General features: G+C 39.3%; 1 protein-coding gene across 5 annotated transcripts in view; it reads right to left on the bottom strand.

Annotated features, from left to right (window-relative positions):
* AP2B1 (adaptor related protein complex 2 subunit beta 1) overlaps positions 1–15,757 on the bottom strand; it is a 132,637-nt gene that overhangs the window by 85,170 nt on the left and 31,710 nt on the right. For all 5 annotated transcript variants that reach the window (XM_042966994.1, XM_042966993.1, XM_007096047.3 and 2 more), the window contains exons 6-9: positions 5,765–5,955; positions 3,223–3,444; positions 1,893–2,013; positions 1,668–1,763 (exon numbers count right to left, since the gene is read on the bottom strand). In XM_042966994.1, the coding sequence (XP_042822928.1) occupies positions 1,668–1,763; positions 1,893–2,013; positions 3,223–3,444; positions 5,765–5,955 (630 nt within the window). The remainder of the gene's footprint in view (positions 1–1,667; positions 1,764–1,892; positions 2,014–3,222; positions 3,445–5,764; positions 5,956–15,757) is intronic.

The following is a 15,757-nucleotide window of genomic DNA, read 5'->3' as shown; positions in this document are numbered from 1 at the left end:
CTGCACAAAGCAGCACTGTCTTAATAAAAGGAAGGCTAATTAGGAACGTGGCTTTCATAGATGCTTCTCTGACACAGCATGTTTCCTTCTGTTCCCATGAAGCACTGGACATACTGTGCAAATTATTTTAGTATCCTTGAGAAATCAGATGGTCCAATCCTCTGACTCTAAGCAGAACTGCATAGAGTCAAGTAGCAAGAACAAATACGGAGTTCTGAATCCACTACATCATAGCGAACAGACGTTTTCATTAATTTCAACAAATTCCTGAATGATGAAAAACAAATGGAGGACAATATGGAGAACAATATAAGCTATAGCCCATTAACACCTACTGGAAGGCTGCAACCAAGCTAAAAATCAATCCCCCTCTCGGGTCACAGAGAGGCTCTTTCAGAGGACTTCCAAGTAAAAATCAACTCCCTGCCCTAAAGCAGAAACCTGTTCGTCAGCAGCCCTGCCTGTGCTCACAGAAGTCCTGATGATCTTTTCTGTTATCTCATTCTTAAACAATTTAAATGGGCTGTAAATTACTATAAGCATGGTATACACCTCAATTAAAAAATTATATATAGGGGGCGCCTGGGTGGCTCAGTCGGTTGAGCGTCTGACTTCAGCTCAGGTCATGATCTCACGGTTTGTGAGTTCGAGCCCCGCGTCCGGCTCTGTGCTGACAGCTCGGGGCCTGAAGCCTCCTTCTGATTCTGTGTCTCCCTCTCTCTCTGCCCCTCCCCCACTCATGCTCTGTCTCTCCCTGTCTCAGAAATAAACATTAAAAAAAAAAAAAATTAAAAAAAAAAATTATATATAGACCTGCAACGGTCACCATACAATACTCCAGACAATTAAATTTAAACTGCAGAAACAAAACACTGTAATTCATATTGTCAGAGACTCAAGAAGCTATGGCAATCACACAAAAAGGAATGCTATTAAAGAAGACTAATAACAACAAGGAGCTATGAAGAGAAGCTATATGGAATGATGGCTGTGCAAAGGCCAAAAAAGCAGTAAGCCAGACTGGGGCAAGTGAGAGGACAGAGGACTGAAGAGACAAGGGATTAGGACAAAAAAAGGCTTACACACATTTGATACTATGCTTGAAAAGTTTGGATGGAAGAAGATAGGGATGCAATGAAGACATATAATGCAAGAAAAAAAGAAAGGCCGTTATAGAAACTCCAGAAAAAATAAAAGTCTCTACAGGAAAGAAAATACAATCATTTGTATTCTACTGGCCCTAAATATTTGGTCATAATATGCACGGTGAGTTTTCTAACTTTTAGTCAATAGAAAAATAAATGAAGGCATATTATCTCAATTTACAAAGATAATCAATGCAGGAGCAAAAAACCTCATGATATAAGTATTGGAAAATAGGATGGTTCAAGTAGGAACAGTGGGGTACATGAAGAATGGTACTTACAGCACAAAGTTAACAGATAATGTGTATAACTGGTAAATCAATAAATACCATTAGCATATTATTTAGAAACATGGGAGTAGTCAAAATAACTGAAACTACAAAGAGATAAAAATGATTCCCTCTGGGAATTTTACCTATGTGCTTTATTATTTTAATAAACTTAAGAAACCCATTTTAAAGAAAGGAGTGAAGAGAACACTCCGAATCCTGTAATGTGATCACAACTACACTAGACACTTGCCTCTACTTTGATGGCACACCGCCCAATGGCCCGCACAGCTTTGCGAACAAAGTCAACATCCACCTCTGTGGCATATTCCTTTAATTCTGCCAGAACCTGTTAAAAATCCAGGAAGTAGAAAATCATTAAGGATTCTCAAAAAACAATTTCATGGCCTTGCTTTTTCTGAAGGCCAGACCTTAAGATCTACGTGATTTATAAATCTGAGTCTGCTTTACGTCTGACCTGAGCAATGTTGGCTTGGGATGCCAAACGAATCATGATGTCCAATTTCTCTAGTTTAACATAGATGGGATCATTGTACTTCACAAAGAAGACTTTGATTTCCTGCTTCAAGATTTCAGGCCTGCGGTACACAGAAACACAAGATAAGGAAGGTGAGGCATATATTGACATGTCCTTTTAAGTCTGTATTAATATCTAATCTGTGTCTCTCTGCTCTCTACTCACTCCTTCCCATCCCCAAAACCTCACAAACTTCCTGTACATCCCTCTAACCAGTTCCCCTTTTGGTAGAAATTTTTTAAGGGTTAGGGTACATACTGCTAAGAACTGCTGGAAGAACAATCTGGCTCTAAACTACAGCCTGAACTGTATGAAGCAGGCACAAGCTGGTATACTATTAAGAAGCCCTTCAGAAAACAACTACATTGGAGAGCAGCACTATGTATTTATCACAGGGACACTCCAAAAACAACTATTAGCCTCCTCACCCTGGACAAGCTGCTTGGCCATTCAACATTTTCATTTCCATACATTAAAAAGAACTTAGTGGGGGGGGGGGGGGGGGTGCCTGGGTGGCTCAGCTGGTTAAGCATCCAACTTTGGCCCAGGTCATGATCTCACAGTTTGGGGGTTTGAGGCCCATATCCGGCTCTGCGCTGACAGCTCAGAGCCTGGAGCTTGCTTCAGATTCTGTCTCCATCTCTCTCTCTCTCTGCCCCTCCCCGCCCCGCTTGTGCTCTATCAAAAATAAACAAACATTAAAACAACAACAGCAGCAACAACTTAGGGGCGCCTGGGTGGCTCAATCAGTTGACATACGACTCTTGATATCGGATCAGGTCGTGACCTCACGGTTCATGGGATCAAGCCCTGTGCTGGGCTCTGAGTTGACAGCGTGGAGCCTGCTTGGGATTCTCTCTCTCCCTTTCTCTCTGCCCCCCCTGCACACATACTCTGTCTCAAAAATAAATAAATAGGGGTGCCTGGGTGGCTCGGTCGGTTAAGCATCCAACTTCGGCTCAGGTCATGATCTCACTGCTCATGAGCTCGAGCCCCGCATCGGGCTCTGTGCTGACAGCTCAGAGCCTGGAGCCTGTTTCGGATTCTGGGTCTCCCTCTCTCTCTGATCCTCCCCCATCCATACTCTGTCTCTCTCTGTCTCAAAAATAAACGTTAAAAAAAATTTAAAAAAAAAGTGTGATCTTTAAAAAAATAAAAATAAACACTTTTTAAAAATAAAAATCAATAAAACTTAACACTCTAATATTGATATTATTAAGCTTAATTCAAAATCACAAACACTTTAATCACCAATTCTTGGTTTCCCAACCTTTTCTGGACAATTAGATTGATATTCCTCAGGGCGACGTACTGCACCTCTGGCTCCCCAGACAGCAAAGTGACAAGCGGAGGGGCCAACTTCTTCAGCAGCATATTGTAGTAGTCAGAGTCCTTGGGTAACAACTCCAGAAACTTCATCAGGACTTTTACTGCTGAAAGCACCACTGCCGAGTTGGCATGAGATAGCCGGGGAGTCACACGCTCACAGATGCTGAGGAGAAAAAAGGAAAATTAATATCTTGAATTAAAATTTCTTTGTTCAATCCAGTCCATGATGTAATGTGTCAGAGTACCTTGGCCCCAGTATCAAGAAACTAGAGAATCAGGAAAGTCAAAGCTCCATGTGTAAACAGAACTGGGATCCTATACTGCAGCAAACTACAGGCAAACTACAGGCAGAGCAGAGACATCAGAAGACCTCAGGAAACCAGCAATAAGGGATGCTCAAACTGCAAGGAAACTAAGCAATACCCAAAATACTTGAGGCTCACACCACTTACCTTCCTGTTTTATGGTCGTCGGTCTCCCCATATTCCATAAGGGCTTCCTGCCTCACAGACTATTTCTCCTCAACTTATAGGATGTCAAATTAAGTTTTAAGAGTTACTTCATAGTGAGAGATGCCAACCATCTGTCACTGAAGGTGTCATTATATGATGCAGAAGGAAGGGAGTTGACCAGGAAAACTACTCAACTCCTTGCCTTCATGATTAAGGAAATCTCTGAAAAAGTTTGTAAGTTACAGAACACCACTGCAATATTCTCCCATACCTTTCCCCCATTCTCCTAGCCCCTGCTACCTATGCTTAAAGGCTTCACTAAATCTTGAGTATTTAATTATCTGTTGAGGGTTCTTCAGAAATTAACCTAATTTTGATAGCTCTTGGTCAACATGAGAGGTGAGCTGATTATATGCAGTTAAGGATTCAAGGTAATTAAGTTGGGATCCTCTCCCTTCCTCCTATATCTAATTGGCTGACTCTCTGACCTCCCTCAGCTCTTGGGTCTTTACACAAAAGCCACCTTCTCAGCAAGGCCTTTCTTGACCACCCTTTGATAAAACACAATTCCTCGTCCGCAAATGCCCAGCATTTTTTAGATCTCCTCCCTACTTTATCTTTCTCATTAGTACTTACCAGGCTCTGATTTATATTATATTATATTATATTATATTATATTATATTATATTATATTATATTATATTATATTATATTATATTATATTATATATACTTCTGCAGCATCTCTCAGGATATATGTTCCACGAGGGCTACGATTCTGGTGACAGTGTATCCTCAGCGCCTATAACAATGCCTGGCAGGCATCATAGCCTCAATAAATACTTGCTAAGTGAATGAACAAGAAGTGTGAGATGTCACTGATGAACAAAAAATAAAATTTTACATGAAGTTCTTTCCATAAGATACTTGTACTTTAGAGGATGGAAAGAAACGATCAGGGTGAGTTTTAATCAGGTTCAGAGGGAACAATTTCCCAGACAAGTGAAGAGCACTTACATTATGGTAGCTTGAGATTCATCCAGGCAAGGAAGGTTCTTATCTACATAATTAAAATATGTCAAAGAGCCACCATTTCTTCAGAAGTACTTTACCTACTATAGTGCCTATATGCACAAAACACTCAATAAAAATTGGTGATAATGCCAATCCTGTAAACTGTGTGTAGGTGCATACGAAATTTAGTAGTCAATTTGTGATAGTCAAAGAAAATTTACAACAGTGAACTTGGTAAAGGGCTGAGCACAACAATCCAAGTGCACCTTCCAAAATCTTCTCTAAATTCAGACTGACGTGATTTCTGTATCTAATGGAAGACATCACATATTTTGCAGACTTGAATACATTTTCTCTATTACTGAATGATAGGTATAGTTCAGCTTAGTAACTGATATCCAGCCACTTACTATGTATCTCATAAAATGAAAAGTTTGTCACTATGGTGAGAGACACTCAAAAACCTTTGTGTACCAAATGGCCAGAAACTGCTGTATGGGAGATGTGGAACCATGATGAGGGAGATTTCAGCAGAGGGTAACTACAGTATTCAAACAAGAAATGGAAAACACACATCTTGGGGCACCTGGGTGGCTCAGTCAGTTAAGCGTCTGACTTCAGCTCAGGTCATGATCTCACAGCTTGTGGGTTCGAGCCCCATGCCAGCCTCTGTGCTGACAGCTCAGAGCCTGGAGCCTGCTTCAGATTCTGTGAATCCCTCTCTCTCTCTGCCCCTCCCCTGCTCACACTCTGTCTCTGTCTCTCAAAAAATAAACATTAAAAGAAAAATTTTTTTAAATAAAAGAAAAATACACATCCCTTAGGAAGAGTTATTTGTGCATGGTTCACTCCACCACCTATAATGTTCCTAAATCCAGTGACAAAATACCATGAGGATAGCAGTATCTGCCCCACAAGCCACTGATCTCTGCCAACATAAGAGACCCTTATTCTAATATAGACAGAACTTATTCAAGCAGGCAAGTCTCCCAGATACTATCCAGGAAAACAGACTGACCTCTGAGCTTCCCGGTCATCTTTAGGGTTGTAATTAGAAAGGCAGTCCAAGATGAAAATCTGGCCCCATTCAGTGCATTCATTCAGGGCTGTCAGCAGCTTATTAATGTTCTGTGGGTTCAGATCGAGTAGGTTGCTGTTTGGGTGAGATTCACTGATTTCAGATAATGCTGCTACAGCATTAGCCACCACCTGGGAAAGAAACAGACATGACCTGGATTTACCAAGAACAGTACAATTATAAATAAATAATATTCTCTGGACCACTTCATAGATCTCAACTCATAACCATTCCTGAACATTTTACCCAGTCAGCTAGAAACAGACTGCTTTCAAAACATATTACACCACCAATGATGGTATATAGAGCTTCTTAGTGGTCAGGAACCCAGAATTAAAACAATTCACGTATTAGCAGACAGTCACACAAGTCACACATGATTTACTGTTAGAACATTAACAATTTCAATAGTATTCAACACTATCAATACAATCAAGACACATGAACAGTTATAAGATCAATGAAGTTTAAACACGAAACATGTACATTAGGCAGGCAACAGACAGAAAAATCTAGGCTAATTATAGAGCTGTATGGGTATGCATGTAAGGGGGAGTGAGGAGGTGATACTGTCAATCATATCATGAGTCTCAGAGTAAGAAATTATGAGCTTGAAACCCTAGTTCACTATTGATCATGTCTGGAGATGGTCCTCATCTGAAAATTGGGGATAATTTAATCCACCTCACAGATTAGTTTTAGTTTGAGGCTCAATCAGGTATATGATATACATATGTGCTTTCTATAAAGCCTTATGCAAATTTAAAGTGGTACTATTACCATAACTCTTCAAGACTTAGTTGCACAGTTTTTCACATCAACATCTCTGAAACTAAGATGCATTTAATAACCAAAAGCATGTTAGTTTAATAGGAAATACATTTCTTTCTAGGTAATACAAAAAATAGCACATCTTATAATCAATGCCATCTCAGACTCAAAGAAATATGGTGCCTCAAATGTAACCTTTTCAGGCAGTATGACATATGAAAAATTGCTACCAAATATAAGAAAGTACACTTGTATCCTGACTTACAGATCTGGGAATCCATACTAGTTTCAAGAAAAAAAAGTGAACCTTTATCAAAATTACAGATTATTCCTGATATAACTAATAAGTCTACAGCCAGTGAATATTTCTTTTTTTTTTTTAATGTTTTTTTAACGTTTATTTATTTTTGAGACAGAGAGAGACAGAGCATGAACAGGGGAGGGGCAGAGAGAGAGGGAGACACAGAATCCGAAACAGGCTCCAGGCTCTGAGCTGTCAGCACAGAGCCCGACGCGGGGCTCAAACTCACGGACCGCGAGATCATGACCTGAGCCGAAGTCGGCCGCTCAACCGACTGAGCCACCCAGGAGCCCTGCCAGTGAATATTTAAAGTATTTTAAAAATTGCAAAAACACACAAAAATATAAATACACAAGAAACTATACTATGGCCCTATACAAGTGAATTTAAAACCACACTTTAAAAAAAAAATTTTTTTTAATGTTTGTTTATTTTTGAGAGAGAGAGAGAGAGAATGCAAACAGGTGAGGGGCATAGACAGAGGGACACAGAATCTGAAGCAGGCTCTAGGCTCTGAGCTGTCAGCACAGAGCCCGATGTAGGGCTCAAATTCAAGAAACACGAGATCATGACCTGAGCCAAAGTCGGATGCTCAACTGATGTAGACTCCCTGGCGCTCCTAAAACCACATTTTTTTAAAGTAATCTGTATGGCCAACGTGGGGCTCAAACTCACAATCCTGAGATCAAGAGTTGCATGCTCTACCAACAGAGCCAGCCAGGCACCCCTATAACCCCATTTTTCAGTGAGGCTCCCAGGTGTTACTAAAAACAAGTAAAGACTGAATCCAAATATTCTCTAAGTATCAATGAGATAAGAGATAGCAGCTTCAGTCATATATATTAAAATTGTTCAAACGTCAACTCATTCTTAGTTCTCACTGAAGTCCCTTGTTAAAAGCTTAAGAAACTAAGAGTTGTATCCTTTTGCCAGCAAGAAAAAGGGGAGAGGCAGAGAGACAGAATCCCAAGCAGGCTCCATGCCATCAGTGCAGAGGCCGATGCGGGGCTCAAACCCACGAACTGTGAGATCATGTCTTGAGCCGAGATCAAGAGTCGGACGCTGAACTATGCCCCTCAGCTATTGATTTTACCATCCACCTTATCTGAGTAGTTTGCGGGCTATCCCAGCATTTATCCTAGAATATAAATGTCTAGACAACATGATTTTTTAATCACATAACGTAAGTCTGACAACATTCATAATTACATAAAAGGTATGATGCCATGAATGGAATCCTCTTCAGCTATAATTTAGTGATTACAAAATTCCAAGATGAAAAATCAAAGGCTCACTTGTAAGTATGATTATGGATATGATATGATTTTACTGCTATTAAGACAAATCAGGAAGAATTGTCTAGTCCACATACCACATGGTAGCAGGTATGAAGTTCTTTTCTGACTTAATTTTTGTCTGCTATCATCAAGCATGGGATTTAGGGAAAAACAAAACGCATGAAGAGTGAAATACTAATCCTCTCCATCATCTCAGGTGCTGTACATGCAGGGAAAAGAGATTTCTCATGTATTCTACACTTGGATTGACATTATATTATAAAGGATCAAAATGTCATATCAGAAGACCAAATGCCTGTTTTCAAATTGTTACTGACAACACATGCCCAATCTTGGTTACCAGCTGTCCAAGATAAGATGTCCTACCACAATTTACCATTTTTGCTATTAAATCCTTTTGAAGTTAGAAAAATTACATGTTAAATATAAAGTCTGTTAATAGGAAATGTAGAAAAAGAAAAGGTCAGAATTTAGGGAATCAAAAAAAGCAATGGAGGAAAGAGAACAGAAGGATGCTGAACAGAACGAACAATTAGAATTCCCCTGTCATTATCATAGGCAATTGGAAATTAAACCAAGTGTATAATGCGGCTAATGAAGTATATGTTCTGGTGGCAAAATAAGGCAATTTCCACTCATTATCACATTAAAACAAAAAAGGAAATAGGGAAAAGTAAATCTCATTAAAAGATCCAGAGAGACCAGATTATAGGATTACATTTAGAAAGGCCTGCATTGAGAAAAGAGATTACTGCCAAACAGTCACTGAGCCAATGGCCAACTAGAGAAAAATGCATCCCCAATAACAAAATTCCACAGTTCCTCTAAAACTTCTCCAAGTTCCTCTGTTCTGTCTTTCCACTCTCAACTCCCAATCTTCACAGGCTGTTATGATTTCAGAAACATACTACGGTGGGCCTGTAGGGACTGAGTAGTAGTCTTCTGGTCATTACGCCACATTTCTCCCACTCTAAAGGAAACTTAAGCTAGTCACACCAACTCTAAAGTAGACAGAGAAAAAAGACTGACTTCAGGACAGCAGCTGGGTGGTTACGGTAACAGGACAATTCACTTGTTGATGTTTATACTCTGCTTGTTTGGAATTTTGTACTATTTACACAGCACATATATTGTCTATTTGTAAAAATAAACTTTAAAAATAACAGATTAGAATTTAAGATCTACTTCCTCTTTCCAGAAAGACTTCTCCAAACAGTAATTCAACATAATAAAGAAAAAAATCTAACCCTTGGAGTAACTGCCTTAATATACCCATGTATTAAAACAAAGGTTAGGGGGTGCCTGGGTGGCTCAGTCGGTTAAGGGTCCGACTTGGCTCAGGTCATGATCTCACAGTCCGTGAGTTCGAGCCCCGCGTCAGCTCTGTGCTGACTGCTCAGAGCCTGGAGCCTGTTTCAGATTCTGTGTCTCCCTCTCTCTCTGACCCTCCCCCTTTCATGCTCTGTCTCAAAAATAAATAAACGTTAAAACAAAACAAAACAAAACAAAAACCCAAAGGTTAGGTCTCTTTCACTTGAACTATCACTTTGAATTTGAACTAAGACTAACATGCATAATATTTCTCCCCTGGAAAACTGGCACTTCTCTTAGGAAACACTGCCAGGAAGAGAACAGCCTTTTAACTATAATCTTAAAAAAAACTACAGTTCCCAAAAAAGGAGTTTCTTTTTTTTCCTTTATATTTTTTTAAGATTTTATTTTTAAGTAATCTCTACACCCAACATGGAGCTTGAACTCACAACCCTGAGATCAAGAGTTGCATGCTCCGCCAACTGAACCAGCGAGACAACCTAGAAAGGAATTTCTAAAGAAGCTTTGCTTTAAAAATATAATTATAAATAGGGTTCCTTAAATGAGTTTTCTCAGTACATTAGCGGATTTATAAAAAGTTGGCATATAGGTTACAAAGGAACACATACATAGTGTAAAAAAATTTTTTTATTCATCTTGCCTCCCAACTATGGTGTTTCTTGGGATGACTGCAACTAAACACTTCTCCCTACCCCACCCCGTAATGTAATGTGTATACTTTATAGATACAGATATTAAACACAAACATCCATATACACATTTATATACAAAACATATAGATACATATAAAATCACACTCCATACTAGACACATCTTTCTCTGCCTTAACTACAGACTTCTCTTCAGTGTGATAGTTCCTTATGGACCCTTGGAGCCAGCGGAGCTTTTTTTAAGGTAAGCAAATTGTGTTTTAACTTACTTTATACCATACCTAATAGATAAGGCTGCGCAAAGAGAAAAAAAGACAGTAACTACTGAAATGTTTTGAGCACTTACTATGTGCCATTAATCCTCACAGCAACTCTGAGGTAGTAGCTATCAAAATCCACCTATTACAGATAAGGAAACAGGCTTTAACAATGAATTTATAAATCAATTTAGAGAAGTTAGTGACTTGTTTAGTTGACACAGCTAGCAAGGGATAGTGCTCGAATATGAACTCAAGGTTTGTGTCTGCTTCGAGTTTCTGAGTAATAATCACTCTGCGTTCAGCATTTGCAGAATTTCCAGGAGCTGTGAACTTCAGCTGGGAGAAATGGAAAGAAACATCAGAGGTGGGGGAGGATAATACAATCAAAGCATTATGTCCAGGCAAAGGTGACATGCCTTTATACAAGGAGATTTATACAAGGAGAAAAATGTATTCTTCTACTTCATATATTTCAGAGATAATCATATCCTGACAGCACTTAAAGAGGCAGGATTTACTATCCAGCTATAAAATCTGATTTATAAGCTACCCCTATCTGATATGCATCAATTATAAGGACATAAATTTGACCTCATCTGTTTTTTAAAAGGAGCAAGCTAGAGCTGCAGGTAGGGTTAAAATAAAAATGATCCTGTAAAAAAAGAAATCTAGAAGGGAAATCCAGATCTCCTGTGGGACTGGAGTGTCACAGACAGAAGCTCCTTTATGAGAAATCTCTCACACATGTCCCTGTCCCTTTGAATGACTTTCATCCTGCACTTTCATTTCCATAGCCTCAGAACCCAAGAAAGACATCACTTTCCAGTACCGTGACTTCTCCCTATTAACTCAAGTACTATTTAGAGGACTTCCATTTCCAGCAATGACCTTCAAGGTCACATACTCTCTATCCAGGTTTATACTTCAGCTTTCCTGTTCAATTTACAACCCTTTTGGTTGGTGCCCCTAAAGACTGAAATCAAGTGAAAGCATAATAACTAACCAAAATCTATTATGCTGAAATATATATAATCTTGCTTTCTCCTTTATAGAGTTGCTTCAACTGACATGTGAAAGCACAAGGCAACATGTATTTCTTCCAAGCATGTTTCAGTCCTGATCATCTCCTTAAGGACACAATGACTATGTGGTACCAGTTAATTTTTTCCCCCTCACATAAGTAAAACTTAGAGCTCATACTTTTACCCAACACACTGTCCAGAATGCCAATAGATAATATGCCAACTGTATTACATCCTAAAATGTGCCATTTTTCCCCCTTCATCTTCCCATGAATAAGGAACTTGAGTCAACAGGTCTGCCTGGTTGAGTCAACACAGCTCATGATGACAAGGAAGTCTGTATACATGGTAACAATTAAGATTCACAAATAAGACTCAATAGAATTCATTACTTAAAGTGGCTTAAAATATAGTCTGACAAAATGCAAATATTCTCACATCACAAATAGGTATCTACAAATAGACAAAAGGCACTCCTAACAATCAGGGTTAGTGGGCCCACAGACCCTGAAATTACACTAGAGCAAGCTGCAACACAAACCAAAAATGTATGACCATACCAGTTATCTCCCTATGAGAACAAAGTAACCCCCTGCCACATTAAAAGCCTTGAGATCATCCTGAAGGGAACACTGAGAAAGGAATGAGCTGTGATCTTTCAGTATTACTATGTACAACAGATCCACTTTTCAAGAAGTTGCTGATGAACTGCTTTAAAGGGATTTCCTGGAAAAATTACCTTTTAAAAGTAATTCTGCAATGGTGTAGTAACACTGTAAACAGACCTAGCTTCGTTTGTGGGTAAGCTGCCCCCAGAATTACCCTAAAAACAATGTCTGCTTTTAAATAAATAACATATACAAAAGAACTAAATCTTTTAAGAATAAATGTGCAATTGAAAAATCAACCCCTTTAAACTTATTAATCTCCAGCAGCACAGTGACTATACAATATGGACCATAAATGGCAGTTATATTATGGAGGGCTCTCTCTGCCAGGTTCAGGATTAAGGGCTCTGCAAGCTCTCTCTCCTTAATGTTCACAACAACCCTACGAGAAAAATTTTATTTATCACCTCTACTATGTAGATGAGGATGGAAAGAAGTCTAGGGAGCCAAGAAATGACAGAACCAGCATACAAACCCAAGTCTGTCTGGCTCAAGAGTCTGAGTCTTAACCACTATGCTATCCAGTACTGGGGGAGGAAAAGATACCATTTCATAATTACAAAGCACTTTTCTGTTTTTGAGACACTTTCATACAGAGTGAGTCAACTCTTTATAAAAAGAAGTGATTAAATACAATTTGGTATTTTGGATTGAATCCTAGAATAGCAAAAGGACATTTGTGTTGAAACAGGTGAAATTCAAATAAAATCTGTACTTTAGTTAATAATAATGTACCAATGCTAATTTCTTAGTTTTGACAAATGTGCCACGGTTATGTAAGGTGTTAACATTAAGTGAAAGTGACTGAAGAGTATATGAGAACTTTCTGTACTATCTTTGCAACTTTTCTGTTATTCTAAAATTATCCCCCCTAAATGAGCTTATTAAAAAAAAAAAAAGGAAGAAGAAGAAGAACAACAACAACAACAACAACAACTCAGGGGTACTTGAATGGCTCCGTTGGTTAAGGGTCCTACTCGTGATTTTGGCTCAGGTTATGATCTCACAGTTGTGAGATCAGGCTCTGCATGGAGCCTGCTTGGGTTTCTCTCTCCCTCCCTCAAAATAAATAAACTTAAAAAAATGTAAAAAGAATAAAAAAAATAACCTATAAGTTAGTAACAACTGATAGAAAACTGATTTTAAAAGAAGTGAGAATCACAGAAAGATTTCCAGAGTTTATTACACAGGAAACAAAAATCATTTACTTCCTCTATAAGCAGAGACAGAACAACACTCAGATCAACCAGTGGGAGATTCAAGAGCTGGGCAATCGGCCTTATATCAAAGCAGTCTCTAATGATTCTACTTACTCCATTCCTGCAGAAATCGTTCCTCTTTTGGTACCAAATACAACATTACTCACATGGGGAACCCAGACAGACTGAACATATTACCTCCCACATTACTCTTATTAAGTGCCTACCACCTACAGGCACTCTCACATGCACCTAAAATTCTACCAGCTCCGGAACTCCTTTATGGACTTTTAGCACGAAGAACATTATGTATTTCTCATTTTACTTACGTATGAAATTGTACTTTAAAACTCTACTTATTAATATACATTTAGGGATAACAGAAATCATAGAAAATACTAAATTAAATGAAGTCATGAAGTTTTTCTGTGTGCTCTAGACTGATCTTTGAAAGACAACATAGCCCACAAGGGCATCATTTATATTCTGATAAAAATCCTCAAATTTACAAAGTGATCTAGAGACTTGAGTTTTTCAATATGTACCATCTCACACTGACTGACAACAAATCACAACTTTCTAAGGCCTAAATAGAAATTATAATAATCAGAAAGTATGCAGTGTTAGGTCTGTTCCTCAATAGCTACAGTTTTATTAAACATTTGCTATATATCAGGCATTATTTAAAATTTTTTGATGTTTTTTTAAATAAAACTTTAATGTTTATTTATTTTTGAGAGAGAGAGAGAGCGTGCACGCATGAGTAGGCAAGGGGCAGAGAGAGAGGGAGACACAGAATCTGAAGCAGGCTCTAGGCTCTGAGCTGTCAGCACAGAGCCCGACACAGGGCTCAAACTCAGGAACTAAACTGTGAGATCATGACCTGAACTGCAGTCCGATGCTTAACTGACTGAGCCACCTAGGCGCCCCTACTGTTCATTTTTGGGAGAGACTGAGAGAGTGAGAGTACGAGAGTGTGCACAAGTGGGGGAGGGGCAGAGAGAGGGAGACAGAGGATCCCAAGTGGGCTCTGCACTGACAGCAGAGAACCTAATGCGGGGCTCGAACTCACGAACCTTGAGATCAAGACCTGAGCCGATGAGCCACCCAGGTGCCCCAGGCATTATTTAAATTTTTAAATTATTCCTTCATATTCAAAATAATTGGGTAAAATAAGCATTATTACCTTTTTAAAGACAAGGAAACTGAAGCTCATTTTAAACAACTTGCTAAGGGCAACATTTTTATTAAGCAGCCACACCAGGACTCAAAACAGCAGCCACTCTGGCCCTACGTGGTTATATGCTATTTCTATTATTTCTATAATCCAAATTTTTGCAAACTTAGCACTACTGACATTTGGGGATGAATAACTGGTTGCTCTAGGGGGCTGTCCTGTACACTGCAGGATGTCTGAAGTAGCCCTGGACTCTACCCACTCGATACTAGCAACATCCCTCCGGTTAGCTGTGACAATGAAAAGTGCCCTAGATATTGCCAAATGTACCCTGGGGAGCAAAATCGCTCCCAGTTGAGATCCACTGCCATAATACCACGCTGCTTCTACATGCTGGTGATGGTCACCAAAAAGATGTGACTGCCATTTGACCTGTGAGCTGGCACCAGATCATTGGAGGTTTCTCATCCTATGTCGATCCTTGGAATGTGGGTTCTGTTTGTCTTTCACTTGCATGATATATGTGAATGAACCCAGTTAAAGCCTCTTTATAAAATTTTTATAAGGCCTCTTTATAAGATAGCTTTCTAGAATAATTTCTAATTAAAAGAAGCTAACTGGTTTGTTTATTTATTTATTTAGAGAGACAGAGACATTGTGAGCAGGGGAAGAGGACAGTGAAGGAGAGAGAAAGAGAGAATCCCAAGCAGGCTCCACACTGTCAACACAGAGCCTGATGCGGGGCTCGAACTCACCAAACTGTGAGATCACGACCTGAGCCAAAACTGAAAGTCAGACACTTAACTGACCAAGCCACCCAGGTGCCCCAAGATGCTAGCAGTTTTAACCAGAACCTTTGCTAAAGGCTATTCTGGGCCAAGCTGAGGCTATTCTGAGAACATACTGCTCGTGCAGAACACTCATCAAACAGAAATAGGTTTCCTACTTATTCAGTAATTTGTGCTTTGGCAGAGAGGACAGGACAGAGGGAAGTGGGGCTTCCCAGGGCAGTTCTCAGGGTGACTGATGGAAGCAGAATGGAGAAAGTTTAGAAGACATTAAAGGGGCAAAGTCCTAAGCCAATGGGGCTCAGGAGAGCCAAGTTCACAAACAAAAGCAACCATGCGATGGGGTTGTTGGGAGTCTCAGGAGTGGCAGACTCTAGCATGAACATGCTAACTGAAGTCAGAATATCTCAAATGCCTTGGAGGAAAAAATAAAAACCATAGTAAAGGAGGGAAAATCCTAATGTACG

The sequence above is a fragment of the Panthera tigris genome, chromosome E1, assembly GCF_018350195.1.
Source record: "Panthera tigris isolate Pti1 chromosome E1, P.tigris_Pti1_mat1.1, whole genome shotgun sequence".
Lineage (NCBI taxonomy): Eukaryota > Metazoa > Chordata > Mammalia > Carnivora > Felidae > Panthera > Panthera tigris.
This window is presented reverse-complemented; position numbering and strand designations above follow the sequence as displayed.